We start from the raw sequence: 22,421 nt of genomic DNA, 5'->3' as shown, positions 1-22,421 counted from the left end.
ATAATTTGAAACATTTAACTCTTGCTACTGTAGCACAAAAAGCTCTAAAGCTAAATGAACTGTAGAGAATACATGTATTCTATAAGTGTTGTGTTAGTTTTGTCATTCTGCCAATGAGCACACGTTTTTAATGTACAGTCAACTATTTAAAAGTTTAGTTTGGCTCAGAGAGTCACCCTTGATTACAAGAAAAACACTGACACCATTTGTCAAAATGCAGAAGTGCATGACTTTAAAAAACGGCTGCTTCTTGTAGAAACCACCCTCTGGTGTTAGTCAGTGGGACATCAACTACAGTCAGGTCATAAAAAGAGCATATGGCTTTCATAGAACATCTAAATTTCACTGTGTCTCATCTATCCCCCTAATCCTCGCCTATATTGTTTACAGCCAAGTTAATTGAACTGGCACATCTACGTCGGTTTGGAGATCCCTTCTGAGAGGCTCTGAAGCCAAGTTTTTGCCAAAGCATGCACATTGCTAAAACCTCCACAGCATCTGAAAGAGGTGCAGCTGTTCGTCCTGTAACGGTCGACTGTGTGTGAGCTGTTTAGAAAAAAAAAACGGGCAATTAGGCTCAGTTCAAGTTTCAGTAATTATAATGTTTCCCTGATAAAAAAAAAAAAAAACTAGTAATCCTAAATTAATTCACCATTTACAAATGGAATAATTCTGGTGTAAAATTCTAGGTTCTGACTCAATGATAAAGTGGTCAGTGTTCCTCTATTATGTACATGGACACAGACATTTGTAGAATAAATATACACATCTTTTAAGTGAAAGTATTAATATCCAAGTGTAAAAACAGGCCCTAAAAGTTAAAGTCCTGAACTCAAAAATTTGAATTTAAAGTGCAAGAACTCAAAATGCAGAACTGGCCCTTTTATAAATATAACAGTTTTATATTACACTATGTTGTAATATCGTCATTGATGAGTTAACAGCCTTTCAGTAGCTTGAGTTAATAGGACCTACTTTATTGTGATTAATCTTTAAACACAATAATGTAGACTTTAAAAACATAAATTTGACTTTTTTTTTTTTTTCAGGGATTTATCCGCAACCTAAAAATGGGTAGTGACCCACAAGTTAAGAACCAGTGCCTCAGATCATCACTAAACATTCAATCCATCTCTTGCTTCTAGCGATGTTTGCCAAAGATGATCTGAGAGATCAAGGGCCTCATTCAGAAGGTTTGGACCACACACATGGTCAGAAACACTGAGCACGTTATTGTGAGGACAGTAATTGGCCTTCACGGTCGACTGTTGAGTCACAGATTTTTTTTTTGGAGAACAGTTGCTCTGGAGTCATTTGGTTTGATACTGTGAAAACAAAAACATTCTTTTACCGTTACAGCATGTGTATTTCTGTTGGAACATTTAAAAGGACAGTGTGTAACACTTTGTTTTTAATCACTTCAATCATGTCCACATATAGATGTCAATAAATAATATAATTGGTAGCGTGTTAACAGTGCAACAAGTGACTTTACTTCTAAATCCACTGCTGGAACAGAGAGCACTTTTAGAAAATATCTTGCATATTTTTTTTTCCCCCTTATAATTCCCCTTACATTGATATATAAAACACAGGAAATACAGCAGCATCAGTTAAAAATGTTTGGAGTGACTAATACTGAGCAGTTTGCACAGTTTTTGGAGATGTCTGTCCTTCAGAATCGCCCGTCTCACTCTCCATGTACGCCTGCACCGACCTCCACAGTGCCCTGATGTTCCCCTCGCCAAAACCCTTCGCCCCTCTTCGCTCTATCAGCTCGAGGAAGAAGGTGTCCTCAGCAAATATGGGCTTGGTGAACACCTGGAGAAGGTATCTGAAAACATAACAACAAGGTAAGAGCACTTGGTTGGTTAAATGGATATACTATAGGCTACTGTAATTGACAGCAAAAGATAAATAAATCTTCTATAAGAAAATATACTGTGTGGAAGAAAAACAGGTTTAAAAGGAGTGCGAGATTACAGCCCTCTCGCACCTTCTGTTTTCGATGGATGTTGCCTGAGTTAGGGGATCCTGGTGCAGGTCCGTGTCCAGGAGGATGCCGTGCCGCGCCAGCATCTGAGGGTTGTGTCCCGCTTCCTCTATTTCCTGCTTTCTTCCCACCTGTCACCGCAAACGGGACGTGTAAAACAATTGCCAACCGTAGCCGTTTGCATTTTACGTTCTGAATCTATCGTACACTATTAGAGAATACGGTCACGTGGGCTGGATTGCCAACAAAGAAATACAAATATTTCTGTATGTTTTGTTGTCCTTCTCAAGTCAGTAAATATGGATTTAGCCTCAATGTTTACGTGTACAAAGCAGGCCCTGTCCTCTTTGTGCCTGCTGATGTCACAACCATGGAACGATTATAAAAATACGAAAGCCAAATTATCTTTTGACAGCGGCGATTTCTCAAAGCAATTGGGTGACCGGTGGTTTTTATTTCTTATGGTAAAATAAGTTGCACAGTTCTGTAAGTTCTGACAAATCCAAACCTTCGAGTAGTAGGCGGGAGGAGGCGAGAAAAACTGTACTCCCGCTTCAGCCATTACATGTGCGGTGGAGACGATGTTTTTGGTGTACAGCCCAATGTGCTGGATCCCCGGGGCTCTGTGCTGCTCCAAGAAGGTGTCAACCTGGTTCCTGCCTGAAAAAAAAAAAAAAAAAAAAAGTGAAAGCACATGAGGACGTTGTCGTATCAGAAATGATGGCATAAATCAAATAGTTTGAAGTATGGAGGTGCTGCGGTTTACCTTGTTCAGGCAGTGATTCTGCAATGACAAGCTTGCAGTCAGGCTCTTTTTTGTCCGCATTGGGAAGAGCGATGCCAGCTTTGCTGCATTTCCAGTACTCCATGGCAGTAAGTCGCAGTCCAATGCCCTCCTGGTTTATGACAAAACCTTCATCCACATCTTCATTGCTGCTCACAAGAACAAACAATCTTGATTACTGACATCATGTTGAATAATAAATAATAATAATAAAAAAAAGAAGAAGATCGTGATGATAAAATAATTTGGAAAGCCATTAGTTTCTCACCTATCAATGAAAAACCTCTGAAAACCAAAGAGATTCTCGTACCACCTCGTGACCTGGTGGGTTGTTTTCCTGGGACAGGCATAAGTTATGTGATCAAAGTGCGTAACGGGACAGGACATGTCCTCTTCTTCCTCCACGCTCCAGTCCGTTTTTGTGACATCAAACCCGGGTAAAAAGGCTCCCTCATACTTCGTCTTGTCTATTAAAGTGTGGCACACGTTTCCCACAATAGATTTGACCACCGCGTAGGTTACAACACCACTCTCGTCCGCTACCGTCGTGGGAGGCACCAAAAAAACTGCAGCCCAGATGACGAAGAACCTTGAACGACCTTTCCAGATCCTCTACCTCGAAACACACGTTGCTGACAGTATCCACCGAGTGACGCGGGTTCACGTCGTAAAGACACGCTGAAGCGTTACCTTGCTTGCGTTTCCCCACGTCGACCCGGTGCGGATCGCCGGTGTAGTTGTTCGGTAACTCCCGGAGCCCTTCATTCATTCCCACACCACTCTGGTCCGGTCTCTCGTTTACGAGGAACACCGCCGCCCCCTTCCTGAAAGCGAGCTGCCTGGACCCGTCAGTCAGTCTGGTAGCAAACAAATTAAACTTGAATTTAGACACGAGGTCACTCGCTATTTTCTCCGCGTTAGAAACGTGGAGCGAAACGTGGAGTAACCGGCTCAAGAAAACAGCCATGTTTCTCCATGTGACGTTTTGAAAGGGGGGGCGTGTTCAAATAAAACAAGGAAGTCGGACACGTCCTGCTCACACACCTTAAATAACCAGTGCATATATAACCTGTATATACAGGGTACAAAAAAACAACAACAACACTCATTAGTCATCACGGTAAAGGTAAAGAGAAAATGTACACAAACAAAATTATAAGATGTGTCCTCACTTCCAAAGATTCTCCTGAAGAGATCATATATATATATAAATATAGCTGAAAGCTACAATGATAGAAGTCCAAGATGAAGACGGACACAGCTGTCTAGTAACTGTAACGGATTGCATTAAATTATTAATTTGTTATATATATTAATTAATTAAATTAAATTATAATATATAATATATATATATAATATAGAAGTTATAATATAAATTAAGTTATAATATATAACTTAATATATAATATAATTAAGTTAATAACTTAATATTAACTGAAGTTAATATATAACTTATTAATTAAGTTTTATATATATATATTTTTAATTTAATTATAATTAAATGCATTAAATTGAATAGACCAATCAGAAGTGTCTGTTCTATACTGCCTTCTTATTGATCTATTCTATCCTGCCTTCCTATTGGTCTATTCTACCCTCCCCTCTGATTGGTCTATTCTATCTTGCCCTCTGATTGGTCTATTCTACCCTCCCCTCTGATTGGTCTGTTCTATCCCATTCTGAAATGATTCCCAGAAGAGAAACAACAATAGAAACAACCTTTTTTTTTTTTTTTACAGCTTTCTCGCTGGATGTAAAACTACAGTCTCTGTGGCCAAATGTAAAACCTGAGCTGCAGAAGGAGCAGATGAATAACTGCTCTGAAGGTCTCAGAATAAAAAAAACAAAAAACAAAACAAAACATCACGTCATGCGTATCGGTGCAACTTTGAACCTACCACAATAAAGTATTTTTCCAACGTTCCCGCCGGAGGAGAGCAACCGCAGCGCCTGAGAGGGTTTTAATATCATGTGACACGACCCCCCACTCCCCCCCCACCCCTCTCCAAAAAGGCCGTGGTTACGTCCATGGTGACACGGCAAGAAGTTCTCTTGCCTTTTGATATTCAACCTCGCGGTACCGCTTCCCTTGGAACATTTCCAACAGCCCCTGAACGCAACACAGTACTTTCCCCTTCGTCCAATCGCGTCGCGAGCCGAGCCAGATGATTGGTGACGAAGGCAAAAAGCCCAGCGTTTATTTTGGCTCCGCTACTCATTTGTCTCGCTGTCGCCGCCATTAAACAACACGGAGGCGATGTAAACCGCGGAGAGTGGCGGATTTACACCATGAGCAGAGGAGTTCAGAGGCCTCGCCGGGCTGCGCTTTGTTCAGCGAGAGGTTAATGTGTCCGCAAAGGTAAAAAAAAAAAAAAAAAAAAAAAAAAAAAAATGTGAGCGAGCAAAGGAGTGGAAATATTTCGGATTCGGGAAAAGGTTTGATTGAGGAGGAGGAGGAGGAGGAGGAGGAGAGAGGGGAGGTGGTGGTGGTGGTGGTGGAGGAGGAGAGGGAGGGGGGGGGAGGACTGGACAAGAAGTGTTTGTTGTGGTTTTCAAGCAAGCACTTGGGAAACGAGCGCAGTCACGAAACGGTAAGAGACCTGGCATATGTTTCTTCAACTAGTTCGTATCGGTGACTTGTTCTGCGTTTGTTCGCTCCGTGAAATCCTCGTTTACAAATTGAGTTTCACGGCTGCTGTCGTTGTACAATGCTACAAGGTTAGCCCTGCCAGCTAACAGGCTAAAAAAAAAAAAAAAAAAAAAAAGCTAAAGACTGAAACATTTTGTACTCGGTAACGGAAATACAAAATAAAATAAAAAAAATAAAAAAAAAGGTCCTCGTCGTGTGAATTAAATCCAAGCTGTTAACTGATCACGAGCAGCCGGCAGGTAGTTTTAATCACGCCAAAAAAAAAAAAAAAAAAAAAAATCTCGGGCTGCCGGTGTGTGTGTGTGTGTGTGTGTCAGTGAAGATGCCCGACTTGATGCAAAGTTTAGTTCACAAACTTGGGGAGAAGTTGTGTGTGTTTTAATTAAAACAGGCAGCTCGGACCTTTTCGAGATAAGTCATCAAGCTTCTTCTGTGCTTCACATCTGTTGTCACGACAGGTCGAGCGACAAAGAAGTGATCCACCATGACGGAACAGAAGGTAAAGTGGGCCTGTGACTACTGCACCTACGAAAACTGGCCGTCTACACTCAAATGCACTATGTGTCGTGCACACAGGTTGAGAGGTCCCATCATCACAGAGGAACCTTATAAAATCCGACCGGAGCTGGACCCTAGTCCGGAGTGGGATCCGCCTAGAACCGGGAGCGGCAGCAACCTCCTCATCTGCCCCGACTCCAGTGCTCGACCGAGAGTCAGGTCAGCCGGCATGGCCGAGATCGCCAGCAAGTGGTCCTGCCAGATGTGCACCTACCTGAACTGGGCCCGTGCCGTCCGTTGCACGCAGTGCATGTGTCAGCGCCCGAGGACCAGCAGCCCCACCGAGTCTCCCCAGACGTCGGGCTCCAACACGGGCGGCCGCCCCGCTCTCCACTCTCCTGTGGACACCTGTGAGGAGTACAATGACAGGAACAGACTCAACACCCACCAGCAGCACTGGACATGTACAGCGTGCACTTACCAGAACTGGCCCAGAACTGCAAAGTGTGTGGTGTGCGACCTCCCCAAGCCCACCCACCCGGAGGCCATAGAGCTGGCCGCGGAGTCCGCGGAGCCCTCGCCCGTCATCAACGAGCAGGACAGGGCTCGGTGGAGGAGCAGTTGCAGCGGAGGCCAGGGCCAGAGGAGATCCCCTCCCACGCCCAAGAGGGAAGACCATGTCAAAATGGACTTCCAGAGGATAGAGCTCGCAGCCGGAGCCATGAGCAAAGAGGAGCAAGAGGTCGACTTCAAGAAGTTAAAGCAGATTAGAAACCGAATGAGGAAAACGGACTGGCTGTTCCTCAACGCGTGTGCCGGTGAGTTTTAGTACATTTAACACCGGTCCTTCCTACGAGAGCTGAAGCGATTCGTTTGTACATTTCACATAAATGACAACATTTATTGTTTACTTTTTGTGCTTTGTTTGTGAGAATCCTTTCCCTCTGTCCTCATTTCCCCAGCTCAGCTTGAATAGTCTTAACTCCTACAAAAACAACAACAACAAAAAATCCATACACTCGTCCCAATTTTACTTCATAACACCAATTCTATTTTCACACTACCTCTCCGTGATGACCGAGCGACGTGCTCCACACAGGAGACACAGTTTGTTTTTGTCCTGGTGGCAAAAACCGTTTGTTTCCGCTTAGTTAGATTTTTTTTTTGCGTGATCCACTTTTTTTTTTTTCTAATCAATGAACGACATCATGTCTAATTGATTAGACCCCAAAATATTAGAGGATAGTAGGAACGGTACAGGCTCTGTGAGTTTTATTTCACAAGGTGCCGCTATCAGGTATTAAAAAAACAAAAAAACAACAACAACAACTCCCGCTGCAGTGAAATGGTACTTATCATCAGCAGAGCATAAATAATGTTGAACGGCAGCGACGTAATGGAGACGCGTCGCCAAAAGGCTACTATAATTTGACCGCCGGCTCGTCACTGATCGGCCCTCGATGTGCCACTGAGAGCATCTTTTGAGAGGGTGTGAGTGCTTCCCAGCTGCCGGCGATGAATGGGCCGTCTGGACAGGGCAGTGAGAGCGGCGCCCGTCGACCGGAGACTCTCCTGGCACGCTGTCAACAGACCCTGTAAACAGTGGCGCTTATGTGCTGAGCAGGAGGCCCACGGGAGGTGAAAATAGCCTTGACAAGTGACGAACCAACAGTCAACAACAACAACAAAAACAAAACAAACAAGAAAAAAAGCATGAAGGCAGCGCGTGATCAGCGTCCTCGCGACCTTTGCACCGATCGCACTTGTCAGCTTTGAAGAGGAGAAAACATTAGTCTGATGTCACAGGGAGGCTTTTTTTTGTTGTTGTTGTTGTTGTTTTTTCCTCTTTCCGCGACGTCCTGTTTGCACCTCCAGACATCCCCACGCGTTTAACCGCCTTTCGATTTCATTCTCAATACCGCTGAGCCGGTTTTATTCGCACCATTTAGGGTGACTTGTTGTGCTGCATGTGCTCTTCAACGTGTTTGTCCGCGAAGGAAGTGCCGGAGTCGAGCGGGCACGTTACGACCGAGCCAGGCGCTCTGAACTCGATCTCGCTTCCCCTCTACCGTTTCACCACACTTCTGGCCCGATGTTACTTCAGAGCTCTGTGCTCGAGCCAAAAAAAAAATCAGACAATCCCATTGACTCCCATTTTCCAACAAGAGGAAGCAGGCTCGTCCTTCCTTTTCACCGAGACGGTAACCGGCGAGCCTCGCCATCGCAGCCGGTCGTCACTCGGTGTAAACATTGTGTTTGTAGTTTCGCGTTAGGGATTACTGTAAAATACGACACCGCGGAGGAGCTCTCTGTTTGTTTGCCTTCGAGCGCCGGAAACGATCCTGTTGATCGGCTGAATTTTTTTTTACCGAACAGGCCAAAAAATGTCAAGCCACCCGTGACTAGAAAAATCTGCCTGAAATGAGCTCGTCGATTTTAATAAAAAAATAACGCAACATTAATGATGCAACAGATGGTCTCTCAGATTAAAAGTAGGTCGTAGTTGCGCTGCTGTGACTTTCTTGAAAAAAAACAAAACATGCTTAACAACCTGCGTGATGTGTGAAAGTGATCAGACACTGCTGGGATCGTCATCATCGTATCAATGTCTAAAGGGCTCGATGGTAAAGTTTGTACAATGTCTCCTAATTTCTCACTAAGCTTCATAGTATGTTATTGTGGCAGTAGTTGAATTTAATTAAAAAAAAAAAAAAAAAAAGAGGCCAAGTCCTCAAACGACCCGATGCATTAAATCCAACAGAGCTTAAGGTGCTCTTGAAGGTGAAAATACTGGCCAAGAAATGAATTAGTTTTACACTAACGTGAAATAAGGCTGAGAACTATCAGTCGAGCAGAATCTTTGGAACATGAACTCGGCTTTTCCCGGTTGTTCGATGCTTTATTTTTGTTGTTGGTATCAACTGTCTGCAAATTGCTTTATTTCCCAGTTGTCAGTAATTCTAATATTTCTTCTCTTTTTTTTTTCTTTTTTTTTTTTAAAACTTTATTAGACCGGGCAGTGAGAGGTGTTTGCCAAACAACACGGGACTTCTGCTGGAATCTAAGTGCATTTCTGCACTATGAGTCTTAAACATGAGGCTATCAGGACTTTTTTTTTTAAATTTTGCTATTTCATTGCCCGAGTAGGTATTTGGGTAACAAACAACCAAATATGAAAAAAAACCAAAAACAAAACAAACCTCTTGCCGACTAACTGATTACAACTTTTTAATCGCATTAATAGGTTTTAGTATAAGGCCTTAATCAAGGCAGTGCATGCCCAAGTGTACTCAACACTGTTACTGGGACTGCTCTACAAGAGTGGAACTGGGACACTTTTTATAATGGCAAGTTTGACCTAAACCAAGCAAAATGACCCAAATTCATACTTCTAAACAGGCCATCTTATTCTGCAGTTAGTTTTTTTCACGAGTTCTCCGGCACGGCAGCAGTTCTGTTTCAACTAAAAAAAAAAAAAATCATGTGGCGTCTATTTATAGGGGTGTGTTTGCAAAATGTCACCCAGCGTGTGTAAAACGAGACGGGACACTCTTGGAACGTTTCGGTCCAGATTCGCTCAAGGTAGCCGTCCTCCTCGCTGCCAGAGAGGACGTCCTCGCTTAAGGAAGTCCGTGTGAATTAGCTTCAGACATCTCGGTGCCCCGCGAGCTGTTGCGCATTTCACTCATGACAGATGTTGAGACTAGGAGGTCCAGGAGGAGGAGGAGGAGGAGGAGTGGGAGAGTGGGACGCTGGGACGCTAATCTGCACAGACGTCCTCTCTTTGACCACGGCCCTCTGATAGCTCCGCATCATAAGCCACGCCGCTCTGCCCGTTCTGCTGTCGTAGCCCGTCGGTGTGATAAGTGTTCTCTCACTGGGCCGGCTAGCAGCTACACCCGGAGGTCGTCAGAACATCGAGACCGAGGGATCTCTGAATCCTTTTTTTTTTGGTTTGTTTTTTTTGTTGCCGTTTCACTAACTCCTCTCCTCCGGCAGAATTAGTTTCACAAATTTCTCGCAGATTTTGAACATGAATTGGTTGTGACCAAGAACAGCTTGAAGTATTAACACAGTTTGATGGATATTTCAGTAGTTTCTTTCATGGAACACGGGAAGCCGCCTGTGACATCTTGCTTCTATTACGAGCTGGGACCGGGGCGGTTGAAGCCGCTCCAACAGCCAGCCTAATCCGTTTACAGAGTGTAGGCCCGTTTTAAAAGGATTCCCGCGTCTGTCTGTGTGTGTTTATTTTCCTTTAGACATGTTTTTGGACTGGGGAATCTCTAGTATTTGGAATACATAGTAGATTCACACACACACACACACACACACACACACACACACACACACACACACACACACTTGGTTGCCAGTTTCAGGACACCTTGCCAAAACGAATGCGGTCTAGAACAACAGTGCTGTAATAAAAAAAAAAAAAACGATGTTTTATTAAGTTTAAGGTGTTTAAAGAGGTGTCGATTCAACTTTTTATTGAATTCTGAGGTTGTTGCCGTGCTGCTGAGTCTGTGGGGTTGCGTTTCTAATATTTAGTCTTCCCTTCACTGATTTTAAAGGCTTTATGAGTGCGTACGCCTTATGATGAGAGCAGGGGAAGGTGTACCGGATTTGATTTTAAGTTTTAACAACCTGAATTTGAATTGTCTCTCTGAATAACAATGTCCCCTTTTAATCTACACGGCAAACGATGCAGGCGAGTGGCACTCCCTCCGACTTTAATAGCTTGTGTTCCTAAAAAAGTAGCGTCACCAGTATAATGAGGCGCTGATCTATTTCTACATTTCACTACCAACATTTTTTTTTTTTTTAAAACCTTCCTCTTTGTTCCTCCCTCTGCTGCAGGCGTCGTCGAGGGAGACCTGGCGGCGATAGAAGCCTACAAGTCGTCCGGCGGCGACATCGCCAGGCAGCTCACGGCAGACGAGGTGCAGCTCCTCAACCGGTCCTCAGCGTTTGACGTAGGCTTCACCCTCGTCCACCTGGCCATTCGTTTCCAGAGGCAGGACATGCTCGCCATCCTGCTAACTGAGGTGAGCGTGCTTTTGGATTTTGTTTGTCCTCACTCCAAAAAGGGAGTTTCTCCCTTGATAACAAAAAAAAAAAATAAAAAAAAAAATAAAAACACTTTTTGAACACGTTTGTGCTTGTGAATGCATCAAAAGGCAGGATGATTACTCAGCATGTAAGTTTTCCTTCAAGAGGAGTCATAAATTCTCGTACAAAGATTCTATAAATACCAATAATCTTTTGACTTCCTTCTACATTATTCAAAGTGGTAATTTTCCCCTGAATGCATCAGACGTGCTCCTGTAATTTTGATGCTATTTGGTACCTCCCCTTGTCGGCCACATCAGCCTGTAATTGTTCTTTTATACCAAAGTAGACCGTATAATGCAGATGCCTGTAATGCCGGTGATTACAGCGGAAGTGCACTTTGAGGATTAGGTGGCGGATTAGCCTGGCTGCAGTTCTGTCACTGGTTCCTAATGGACAGGATAATACAGAGCTGATGTGGTCTGCAAGGAGAGCGAGCAACGAGGAGGAAATGCACGGAGGGCCGCAGGGCGAGACGTCACCGCTGACGCTCGAGACGAAGGATGACCTCCTTACTGTGGCGGAGTTTGATACCGAGTATAACGACCACGTGTGTCAGAAGTCACGTTTGTCATTTGGTGAAAACGGGTCGGTTAAAACGACATCTTCTCTCTCTTTGACGCGTGAAACGCATTTAATCTCGGTGAATCCAAAAAGACGCCTCGGGGTGAACATGATAACATAAACTTTGAAGATTTACGAACTTCAATTCGGTGTAATAAAATTTCTGACACGATGCTTTGATGATAAGCGGGGATGTAACGGCGTCTGGTTTGAACCTCGTTTTTTTTTTTTTTTTTAGTCGCGGCTCGGGCATGGTTTCGGTTCAGCAGAGAACGTTTGAAAAGTGTATTTTCGAAAACTGAAAATATTCAAAAATGCCCAATCGGCCGCAATTTTTTTTTGTTGTTGTACGAGAAAAGCGAGAGCAAAGAAGCCCCAGATTGTTCGCCGCGCGGGGAGGCCAGTCGAAACTCAAACACGACGTGTAGACCGAAGTTACGCGCTTGATCAAATTGACACAGCGCCCGGCAGCGTTCAAGGACGACAACCCCGGACGCCCCGCGGGTTACACGACCAAAACGTTACAGGTGGAGCTCGCGCTCTGAACGGCGAGGACAAAATTATTGACTTTTTTTTTTGTTTTTGTTTGGTTTTTTTTCCCCTCTCATATTGTTCACCTCAAACGAATGCATAAATTAGTACATAAAACAAAATGGGATGTTTTTTTTAACTTTTGAATTTCAGTCTAAATGAAATCTCAAAGGAGAACGTGGTTGAAGTATTCGCGTCATAAGTTCTGCGTGTTTTGTGTCTTCAGGTGAACCAACAGGCAGCTAAGTGCATCCCCTCCATGGTGTGCCCCGAGCTGACGGAGCAGATCCGCAGGGAGATCGCGGCGTCACTACATCAGCGCAAGGGAGACTTTGCTTGTTACTTCCTCACCGACTTGGTCACCTTCACTCTGCCCGCAGGTACTCGCGACGTCACTTTGATTATTGGTCGTCCTTGCGTACGTGTAATTTAACGCTTCCTCTTGTTTTGTCAGCCCAATACATTTCACTTTACTGGCTCCGCGCTGGAAGAATTTTAGTATTTTTCCTGCAGCCTTAAAAAAAACCAAAAAAAAAACAACCTCTGCTTAAACAACAACAACAACAACAACAACCCGTCTTAACATTTGTATCTTGACTGATACAAGCAAAGGACGGGGAAAACGATTCATTTTGTGGATCTCCGGGATTGTATTCGTGCCTAACTTTCGTGCTCGCTTGCAGAATTGTCCTCTGCATGGTATTAATGTGCAGCTCGTCGGCGCGTCAACTTCAATGCTTCCCCTTCGCTTTACAACTGGAAGACTGTGGACGCCGGTCTCCTAGTTTAGCCTCGTTGTGAAGCATTTCTGAGAGAAGCGGCGGCGGCGGCAGCAGCTCAGGTTCTCGTCCCTGTGGCGTAATGTCTCGACATGTACTTTGTTTTTAAAGACTACTGGTATTCTGATGGAGCACCGCTGGGATGAAAGACTATACAGGCTTCACTGATATATTAGTGTGTGTGTGTCTGTGTGTGTGTGCGTTTGAGTATTTTGCAGCAGACTGAGCTTGGCCCGAGGCCAGCTCGGGGGCGCTCTTTCTGTTTCTGTCTTTCTTGCTCTCAGACAAAGCCAGCGCCATTTACTATTGAACCCAGAGAATAGCCACCAGTGTTCTGGCCTTGTGCGTGTGCGTGTGCGTGTGCGTGCGCGTGCGCACAGTTCAATACACACAGGGACCCAACATGCTGCACCGGGCTCGTGTTTACTGTGCGCCATTGACAAAATGTCACCCGGTGAATGGAATCGCAAAGAACACCCCCTCACCGCGGCGTTCACGTCGCCCTCGGCCGCGCCGCGCCGCGAGTTTTGTAACGAGCGTGAAAGTCGAATACCTCTCCCCGTGTGGTCTTTTGCAGATATCGAGGACTTGCCGCCCGCCGTTCAGGAGAAGCTGTTCGACGAGGTGTTGGATCGCGACGTGCAGAAAGGTACGCCAGATTTAGTCATGTTTATATTCCCAGTTCGCACTCCTTAAGTCCGGCGATGTGTTTTCAGACGTGGCGGCCGCCAGTGATTTCATGATCTGCTTTACTCTGTTTAAAAAAAAAAAAAAAATCTGTTCTATATACCGTCTCCAACCTGCTTCGTCTTCTCTCCCTTCTCTAATTAGGTTAATTGAGCTCACTAGTTTCCCTCCCACATACTTAACCAGTGACACGCTCCCACTGCAGTCTGTGCGAATGCTGCTGAACATACGTGTAGGTTTGCGTGTTTCACTGAAGGCATCAAAAGAGTCTCGTGACCTATTTTAAGCCCTCATAAACTGGGATAAGGGGGGCGGGGCTATGGGTTTTTTTGGTTCTTGCCAAAAAATAAAAAAAATAAAAATAACTACAGATTGAGAAATGCGTGTTTAGTAATATTTCAGGAGGAATGAAAAATGCAGGAAAGCAGTTTGCGTAACTGCAAATGCGTTCCCATGAGGACCAACTGCAGCTGTTGCACATCTGAAACGGCCATCACGGCGCGTATGCCGTCCCCATGCCGAGTTTTTGTGAACAGAAAAAGGTCCATCAGCATTTTTTTAGTCGACAATGGGTACCTTTTACTTTCCAATTTTTGTTTTGTTTTGGTCGTTTTCATAAAATCGTTTATCTGTCAGCCGAGTGTTAGAAATGCAGCACGGTTGCGTTTTTCCTCATCTGAAAACTTAAAAATCTTTTCTTTCCAGAGAAAGTTCCCCTCGTTTTGAGTGTTTTTTTTTTTTTATTGTTGCTGTTGTTTGTTTTTCCTGTAAAGTTAAATACAACTAGACGGTTTTGAACCCAATCTCGATGGGACCCGTTCACGCATGTCATCCGGTGTGTAGAGTTGGAAGAGGAGTCTCCCGTCATCAACTGGTCTCTGGAGCTGGGCACCCGCCTGGACAGCCGTCTGTACGCCCTGTGGAACCGCACGGCCGGAGACTGTCTGCTGGACTCCGTCCTGCAGGCCACCTGGGGCATCTACGACAAGGACTCCGTCCTCCGCAAGACCCTCCACGACAGCCTGCACGACTGCTCCCACTGGTGAGACGCCCGAACCCTCCCCCCCCCCCCCCCATGCGTCTGCTTCACGTGGGCGGCCCGTAGACGAACCCGTGGGAAACGCTGCCGCGGTTGCTTAAAACCCACAAAACGCCGTTTAAAAAAATAAATAAATAAATTTGTTTAGGCGTTTGGAATATTATCCAAAATTTGACTTACTGGGGTTTTGAGGAAAATAAATCCCTAAATATTTAATATTTTAATGTAATATTTAAGACTGAGGTGTAAAAGTTGTAGCCAGTACACTGTAGAACCATAAATAAATGGAGCTGTGCCTTTTTTTTTTTTTTTTTACAAGCACGGTGACCTTGGGCCGACATTTGATTCGGGGGGGGGGGGGGGGGGAGAAAAAAAAAAAAGTCTTAATAGTAACTTTTTTTTTTTTTTTTTTTTTTGTGGTTTTAGGTTTTACACTCGCTGGAAGGAGTGGGAGTCGTGGTACTCGCAGAGCTTTGGCTTACATTTCTCCCTCCGAGAGGAGCAGTGGCAGGAGGACTGGGCGTTCATCCTGTCTCTGGCCAGCCAGGTAATTAAGAAGTTCCTTCTGGGTCGCTCGCTTCCTTCACTCCCGCGGCCGACCATCGCCGCGACGACAGCGTCGTCGGCCTGCAAAGGGAGCGCGTGAAACTCCTTTTTTTAAATTTAAATTTTTTTTTTTTTTTTTTTATAAATATCTCCGTGAGTTTCCGTTTCAGCATCCCCCTGTTCTTCGGGCCTCCCGTTTCCAACTTTTCCCTCTACGGGACGGTCGTGTTCGATGTTGGAACACAACACCCCCGCCGCCCCAAACGGAGAACTGACCGGTCATCTCTTTTTTTTTTTTTTTAACATAAAATATCATCCCCGCTGTAGTATGAAAGCAGTTATGTAATCTGCTTTCTGCTTATTCAGTCGGTACAACTGTGACGCGCGAGGAAGAGGAAGAGTGGCGGCGGCGGCGGCCCCCCCTCGCTATTTTTAGTCGTACTAATATTTAATGGACACCTCGGGGGGAGGGGAGGGAAGTAGAGAGTCCGTGTGATTACACCTGCTGTATGATGGGACGTTGTGGTTTTTTTTTTTTTTGTTCCTCCCCCCCCCCCCTTGCCCTTTCTCCCACTCAGCCCGGGGCCAGCCTGGAGCAGACCCACATTTTTGTTCTCGCACATATTCTCCGGAGACCGATCATCGTCTACGGAGTGAAATACTACAAGAGTTTCCGCGGGGAGACGTTGGGATACACTCGTTTTCAAGGTGAGGCAGCGTTTGCACCGAAAACGGGAGACGTCCCGTTTCAACATTCGTTTAACTTACGGAGTTGTTCTTTAAAAGTGTCATTTCGGTCTTCACCTCAGTCGGGGCGGGGGGGGGGAGCGTTTTTATTGGAGCTACTTTCCACTGTAAAAAATGTTGGCATGTCATTTTTCAATGCTGCCAGCTCGCTCGATTCATTTCAGTGACCTCACTTGTAAGTGTTGGCAGTAAGAAACTTTTTATTTAATTTTTTTTTCTTTTTATGTAGTTCAGGCTGATCTGACTCTTTTAATGACCTGAGCTCACTCACTGATGTTTTTTTTTTTTTTACCCCCCCCCCCCCCGGAGTCTGCTTTTAGTTTTCCAACTTTAACATAGAATAAGAAACAGGGGGTCGCTCTTAGCCCTTTTTTTTTTATTTTTTATTTTTATTTTTTTTTAGAACTTGGGGAGATCAAGCTATTGTTTTAAGAAAACTAAAGGGAGCGGAGCCGGAATAAATCAATTCGAACGAACGAAAGAGTCTCCGACGCTCCGTACGGATAAATTTCATCGGCGGTCCGCTTCGACGTCCCGGCGGGACGGCCCGTTGCGACGTCGGCCCCGACCGCCGATTTCGGAGCGCGCCGTCGCGGAAAGCCCAGACCGTCCCCGTCTCACTTCGCTCCGTCCCCCCCGTGTGTCCTCAGGCGTGTACCTGCCTCTGTTGTGGGAGCAGAGTTTCTGCTGGAAGAGCCCCATCGCCCTGGGCTACACGCGGGGCCACTTCTCGGCCCTGGTGGCCATGGAGAACGACGGCTACGACAATCGGGGGGCCGGCGCCAACCTCAACACGGACGACGACGTCACGGTCACTTTCTTGCCGCTGGTGGACAGCGAGAGGAAACTTCTGCACGTTCACTTCCTGTCCGCGCAAGAGGTGAGAAACGCCGCCGCCGACGTTAAGGCCTTTTAGGTTAGGTTGGTTAGGTTAGGTTAGTTAGGTTAGGTTAGGTAGTTACTTTATTAATCCCCGAGGGGAAATTTTTTTCACTACAGCAGCATACAGGAAGCAATAAGATAATAATAGAATAATAGAAAAGCAATAAAATAGCAGTAAAAAAATATAAAATGCACAGTATATACAGTACAGTATATATCTATATATATTATATACAAACAACCAAGAAACACAGTCAACAGTGTTATTGTTGTGTGATGGATTTTGCCAGAGGTGAGTTATTATACATGACTCACGTCACGTCATGTTCAGTAACCCGTCGTACGTTTCCCGTTGGACCAGATATCAAAGCGTATCATTTCCTCAATGTTTTTGTTGTCGTTCACGAAAATCACCCACGGTTACCGTGAATCGCGTTAGTCCGTTTCCTCGTGCAGGGAAAAAAAAAACAACCAAAACGCGACATAATACGGGGGACAGGTAATAGTGAAAACTACTTTTGACCAATATTATTTATTTATTTAACTTATTATTTATTTATTTATTATTAGTTATTTTTGGTGATTGGGGTAAAAAAAAAAAAAAAAAAAAACGCGACATAATATAGGGGACAGGTAATAGTGAAAACTACTTTTGACCAATATTATTTATTTATTTAAATTATTATTTATTTATTTATTATTAGTTATTTTTGGTGATTGGGGTAAAAAAAAAAAAACGCGACATAATACGGGGGACAGGTAATAGTGAAAACTACTTTTGACCAATATTATTTATTTATTTAAATTATTATTTATTTATTTATTATTAGTTATTTTTGGTGATTGGGGTAAAAAAAAAAAAAAAAAAACGCGACATAATACGGGGGACAGGTAATAGTGAAAACTACTTTTGACCAATATTATTTATTTATTTAAATTATTATTTATTTATTTATTATTAGTTATTTTTGGTGATTGGGGTAAAAAAAAAAAAAAAAAAAACGCGACATAATACGGGGGACAGGTAATAGTGAAAACTACTTTTGACCAATATTATTTAGTTATTTAAATTATTATTTATTTATTATTACTTATTTTTGGTGATTGGGGTAAAAAAAAAAAAAAAAAAAAAAAAAAAACGCGACATAATACAGGGGACAGGTAATAGTGAAAACTACTTTTGACCAATATTATTTATTTATTTAACTTATTATTTATTTATTTATTATTAGTTATTTTTGGTGATTGGGGTAAAAAAAAAAAAAAAAAAAACGCGACATAATACAGGGGACAGGTAATAGTGAAAACTACTTTTGACCAATATTATTTATTTATTTAAATTATTATTTATTTATTTATTATTAGTTATTTTTGGTGATTGGGGTAAAAAAAAAAAAAAACGCGACATAATACGGGGGACAGGTAATAGTGAAAACTACTTTTGACCAATATTATTTATTTATTTAAATTATTATTTATTTATTTATTATTAGTTATTTTTGGTGATTGGGGTAAAAAAAAAAAAAAAACGCGACATAATACGGGGGACAGGTAATAGTGAAAACTACTTTTGACCAATATTATTTATTTATTTAAATTATTATTTATTTATTTATTATTAGTTATTTTTGGTGATTGGGGTAAAAAAAAAAAAAAAAAAACGCGACATAATACAGGGGACAGGTAATAGTGAAAACTACTTTTGACCAATATTATTTATTTATTTAAATTATTATTTATTTATTTATTATTACTTATTTTTGGTGATTGGGGTAAAAAAAAAAAAAAAAAAAAAAAAAAAAACGCGACATAATACAGGGGACAGGTAATAGTGAAAACTACTTTTGACCAATATTATTTATTTATTTAACTTATTATTTATTTATTTATTATTAGTTATTTTTGGTGATTGGGGTAAAAAAAAAAAAAAAAAAACGCGACATAATACAGGGGACAGGTAATAGTGAAAACTACTTTTGACCAATATTATTTATTTATTTAAATTATTATTTATTTATTTATTATTAGTTATTTTTGGTGATTGGGGTAAAAAAAAAAAAAACGCGACATAATACGGGGGACAGGTAATAGTGAAAACTACTTTTGACCAATATTATTTATTTATTTAAATTATTATTTATTTATTTATTATTAGTTATTTTTGGTGATTGGGGTAAAAAAAAAAAAAAACGCGACATAATACGGGGGACAGGTAATAGTGAAAACTACTTTTGACCAATATTATTTATTTATTTAAATTATTATTTATTTATTTATTATTAGTTATTTTTGGTGATTGGGGTAAAAAAAAAAAAAAAAAAACGCGACATAATACAGGGGACAGGTAATAGTGAAAACTACTTTTGACCAATATTATTTATTTATTTAAATTATTATTTATTTATTTATTATTAGTTATTTTTGGTGATTGGGGTAAAACAAAAAAAAAAAAAACGCGACATAATACGGGGGACAGGTAATAGTGAAAACTACTTTTGACCAATATTATTTATTTATTTAACTTATTAATTATTTATTTATTATTAGTTATTTTTGGTGATTGGGGTAAAAAAAAAAAAAAAAAACGCGACATAATACGGGGGACAGGTAATAGTGAAAACTACTTTTGACCAATATTATTTATTTATTTAACTTATTATTTATTTATTTATTATTAGTTATTTTTGGTGGTTGGGGTAAAATTAAAAAAAAAAAAAAATAGGAAGCAAAAAAAAACCACGACATAATACGGGGGACAGGTAATAGTGAAAACTACTTTTGACCAATATTATTTAGTTATTTAAATTATTATTTATTTATTATTACTTATTTTTGGTGATTGGGGTAAAAAAAAAAATAGGAAGCAAAAAATTAAAAAGAAAACGCGACAATACGGGGGACAGGTAATAGTGAAAACTACTTTTGACCAATATTATTTATTTATTTAACTTATTATTTATTTATTTATTATTAGTTATTTTTGGCAATCGGGGTTAAAAAAAAAAAAAAAAAAAGGAAGCAAAAAAAAAACCCCGCGAGTCGCATCCGCAGCTCCTGATCTCGGTGAACCGCCGATCGCCTGCAGCGGACGTGCTATTTTGGCGTTTCGTCGGTTTGATGTTAACCGCGCGTTTTGTGTGCGTCTCAGATGGGGAACGAGGAGCAGCAGGAGAAGCTGCTGCGGGAGTGGCTGGACTGCTGCGTGACGGAGGGAGGCATGCTGGCGGCCACGCAGAAGAGCTCCCGCCGCCGCAACCACCCCCTGGTCGCCCAGATGGTGGAGAAGTGGCTGGACAGGTACCGACAGATCCGGCCCTGCGCCTCCCTCTCCGACGGCGAGGAGGAGGAGGATGAAGACGAATGAAGACGTGAGGGGGGGGGGGGGAGGAGGAGGAGGAAGACGGAGACGGCTCTTTTTACTCCGGAGTGTGGACATTGTAGGCTCTGAGAGAGAGAGAGAGAGAATACCTTACTATCTAGATTTTTTTTTTTTTTTTTTTTTTTTTTTAATTTCTTTTATTTTCTTTCTCCAAAATGTAAATCTCCACCCTTTTGTAATAATGCATGCGTTGCGCGAGCTCCGCGGTAGAAAAAAAAACAAAGACGTACCCGACGCCGTCGAACTCGATCCCGACTTAACCCCGCTCCCGTGAAAGGGCGCGGAGCCCGCCTCCTTCGCTCCGGGGGGGTGAGGGGGGGGGGGGGTGTTCCTCCCTCTCCGCCGAGGCCGTCGCCCGACGACGACGTCGGAGGAGGAACACTTGCAGGAACGTGCGCTCGTATTTAAGGAAAATCCCCGAGGCGGCGCTTTTCATGAGGAATTTCATTTTACAGAACCGCCCCGACCAGAAATGTTGCTTCGACGGAGGGGATGCTCGTCCGTTTGTGTGTGTGTGTGTGTGTGTGTGTGTGTGCGCGTGCGTGTGTGTGCGCACCCCGTTTTCCCGATTGCCGATTCTTCCGCGAAACCCCATTTGATGTCGGATTTATTTATTCGTTTAGGCGACACCTTTTTCTGTTCCGCCCGTTTTTTTTTTTAATCTGTGTTCCGTTTGATCCGATTCAGTCTTGAAGTAATTTTTTTTTTTTTTTTTTTTTTTGCACAGATAAAACAACAACAACAACAATGACAACAAACCTACATTCTGTGAGGGGGGGGCAAAAAAATGACATACAAGTTTACTGACAATTTTTTTTTTTTTTTTTTTTTACACGCGCGACTTAGTAGCTCGTGTCCGGAGTGGGCGGTTTGTGACGCCGGTGGGTAAAAAAAAACAAAGACGAAACCAAACACGCTGCCTCTTTCGATGGAGAGCATTAATATTAAATTTGAGTCACTTGCATCTACTTAATTTGCCATTTGTTTTCTATTTCCTCTTTCTTGTGTTTGGACCACAGACTGCTGTTTTGATAATTAATAATTAGTTTGCTCTTTTTTTTTTTGTCTCTGCCAGAGCTGAAATAATTCAAAAGTCGACCGGGTGACGGCGGAAGGGGAGGGAGGGGGGGGGGGTGATTGATTATAGTTGATCACACAAAGGACACGGTCGATAACGCTCGCATGTGGCCGTCCGATCTAAATTTAGTCCGGTTCAACCGTACCACAGATCCCACTCGACTGCAAAAGCCTATTTAAGAAGACGCACACACAAGTGTTGATGAAGGAATTTGACAATTCAAATATTTGTATTTCTTTCCTATCTTTTTTTTAAAACTTCATTCTAGAACTGCTTCACTGGAACTAAGATGTAATATTCAGTGACATCAATACAGCGGGGACATGAAATAAACATCAGAAGAAAACATCCAAACAATTTACGAGAGCAGATCTGTTTCTTCGTGCACTCAATGTTCTCAGAGAGCAAATGTTTCCTCTGATTTTGGACTTTTTTTTTTTTTTTTTTTTTTTTTTGACATTTTGCATGACCTACCAGTGTGAAATTTGTTTTGACGTTTTGGATGACATGATATAGTATGACTCGTACTATAGCATGCGGTCCAAAATAGGATACAAAAAAGTCATTCTATAGCATGTCCGAAATATAATAAAAACAGTCATACAAAGTCATAAAATGTGAAAAAAAAAAGTCATATTTTGGACAACATGCTATAGTATGACTCTTTAAACACATTTTCATGTGTTAAAAGAGTTCAAATGAGTTAAAAGAGTGTGTGCATGTTGTCCGAAATATGAATAAAAAGTCACACTATAGCATGTCGTCCGAAATATATAACAAAGTCAAACTATAGCATGTTGTCCAAAATACCATAAAAAAGACATTCTATAGTATGTCGTCCAAAATACCATAAAAAAGACATTCTATAGTATGTCGTCCAAAATACCATAAAAAAGACATTCTATAGTATGTCGTCCAAAATACCATAAAAAAGACATTCTATAGTATGTCGTCCAAAATACCATAAAAAAGACATTCTATAGCATGTCGTCCAAAATATTTAAAAAAGGTCATACTATAGTGTCGTCCAAAATACCATAAAAAAGACATTCTATAGTATGTCGTCCAAAATACCATAAAAAAGACATTCTATAGCATGTCGTCCAAAATATGATAAAAAAGTCAAACTATAGTATGTCGTCCAAAATA

The 22,421-nt window shown here is 42.1% G+C and overlaps 2 protein-coding genes across 5 annotated transcripts; one reads left to right on the top strand and one right to left on the bottom strand.

The window, feature by feature from the left end:
- Positions 1 to 1,624: 1,624 nt before the first annotated feature.
- hpdl (4-hydroxyphenylpyruvate dioxygenase-like) lies at positions 1,625 to 3,747 on the bottom strand. The gene is given in 6 exon segments (XM_069160394.1): positions 1,625 to 1,834; positions 1,997 to 2,124; positions 2,502 to 2,653; positions 2,760 to 2,926; positions 3,046 to 3,341; positions 3,343 to 3,747. Coding segments are annotated over 6 exon segments (1,347 nt in total). The 5' UTR covers positions 3,745 to 3,747; the 3' UTR covers positions 1,625 to 1,632.
- Positions 1,773 to 21,162, top strand: zranb1a (zinc finger, RAN-binding domain containing 1a). Of its 4 annotated transcripts, XM_069160393.1 has the most exons (11): positions 5,299 to 5,368; positions 5,886 to 5,926; positions 6,004 to 6,743; positions 10,789 to 10,976; positions 12,362 to 12,515; positions 13,492 to 13,563; positions 14,445 to 14,643; positions 15,067 to 15,187; positions 15,765 to 15,894; positions 16,584 to 16,813; positions 19,964 to 21,162. In XM_069160393.1, exons 3-11 carry the CDS (start codon positions 6,155 to 6,157, stop codon positions 20,177 to 20,179), a joined length of 1,899 nt encoding a protein of 632 aa, XP_069016494.1. In that variant the 5' UTR covers positions 5,299 to 5,368; positions 5,886 to 5,926; positions 6,004 to 6,154; the 3' UTR covers positions 20,180 to 21,162. The 4 variants fall into 4 exon arrangements, with proteins under 4 accessions (XP_069016492.1, XP_069016490.1, XP_069016491.1 ...); XM_069160391.1 differs by lacking the exon at positions 5,299 to 5,368 and adding an exon at positions 1,773 to 1,853 and having other exon boundaries at positions 5,886 to 6,743; XM_069160389.1 differs by lacking the exon at positions 5,299 to 5,368 and adding an exon at positions 4,780 to 5,136 and having other exon boundaries at positions 5,886 to 6,743.
- Positions 21,163 to 22,421: the final 1,259 nt, after the last annotated feature.

Source organism: Embiotoca jacksoni, unplaced genomic scaffold (genome assembly GCF_022577435.1).
Source record: "Embiotoca jacksoni isolate LCO1_2020_lvr unplaced genomic scaffold, fEmbJac1.0.p SCAF_26, whole genome shotgun sequence".
NCBI lineage: Eukaryota > Metazoa > Chordata > Actinopteri > Embiotocidae > Embiotoca > Embiotoca jacksoni.
Note: the sequence above shows the minus strand (reverse complement) of the source record. Positions and strands in the feature narration are given on the sequence as shown.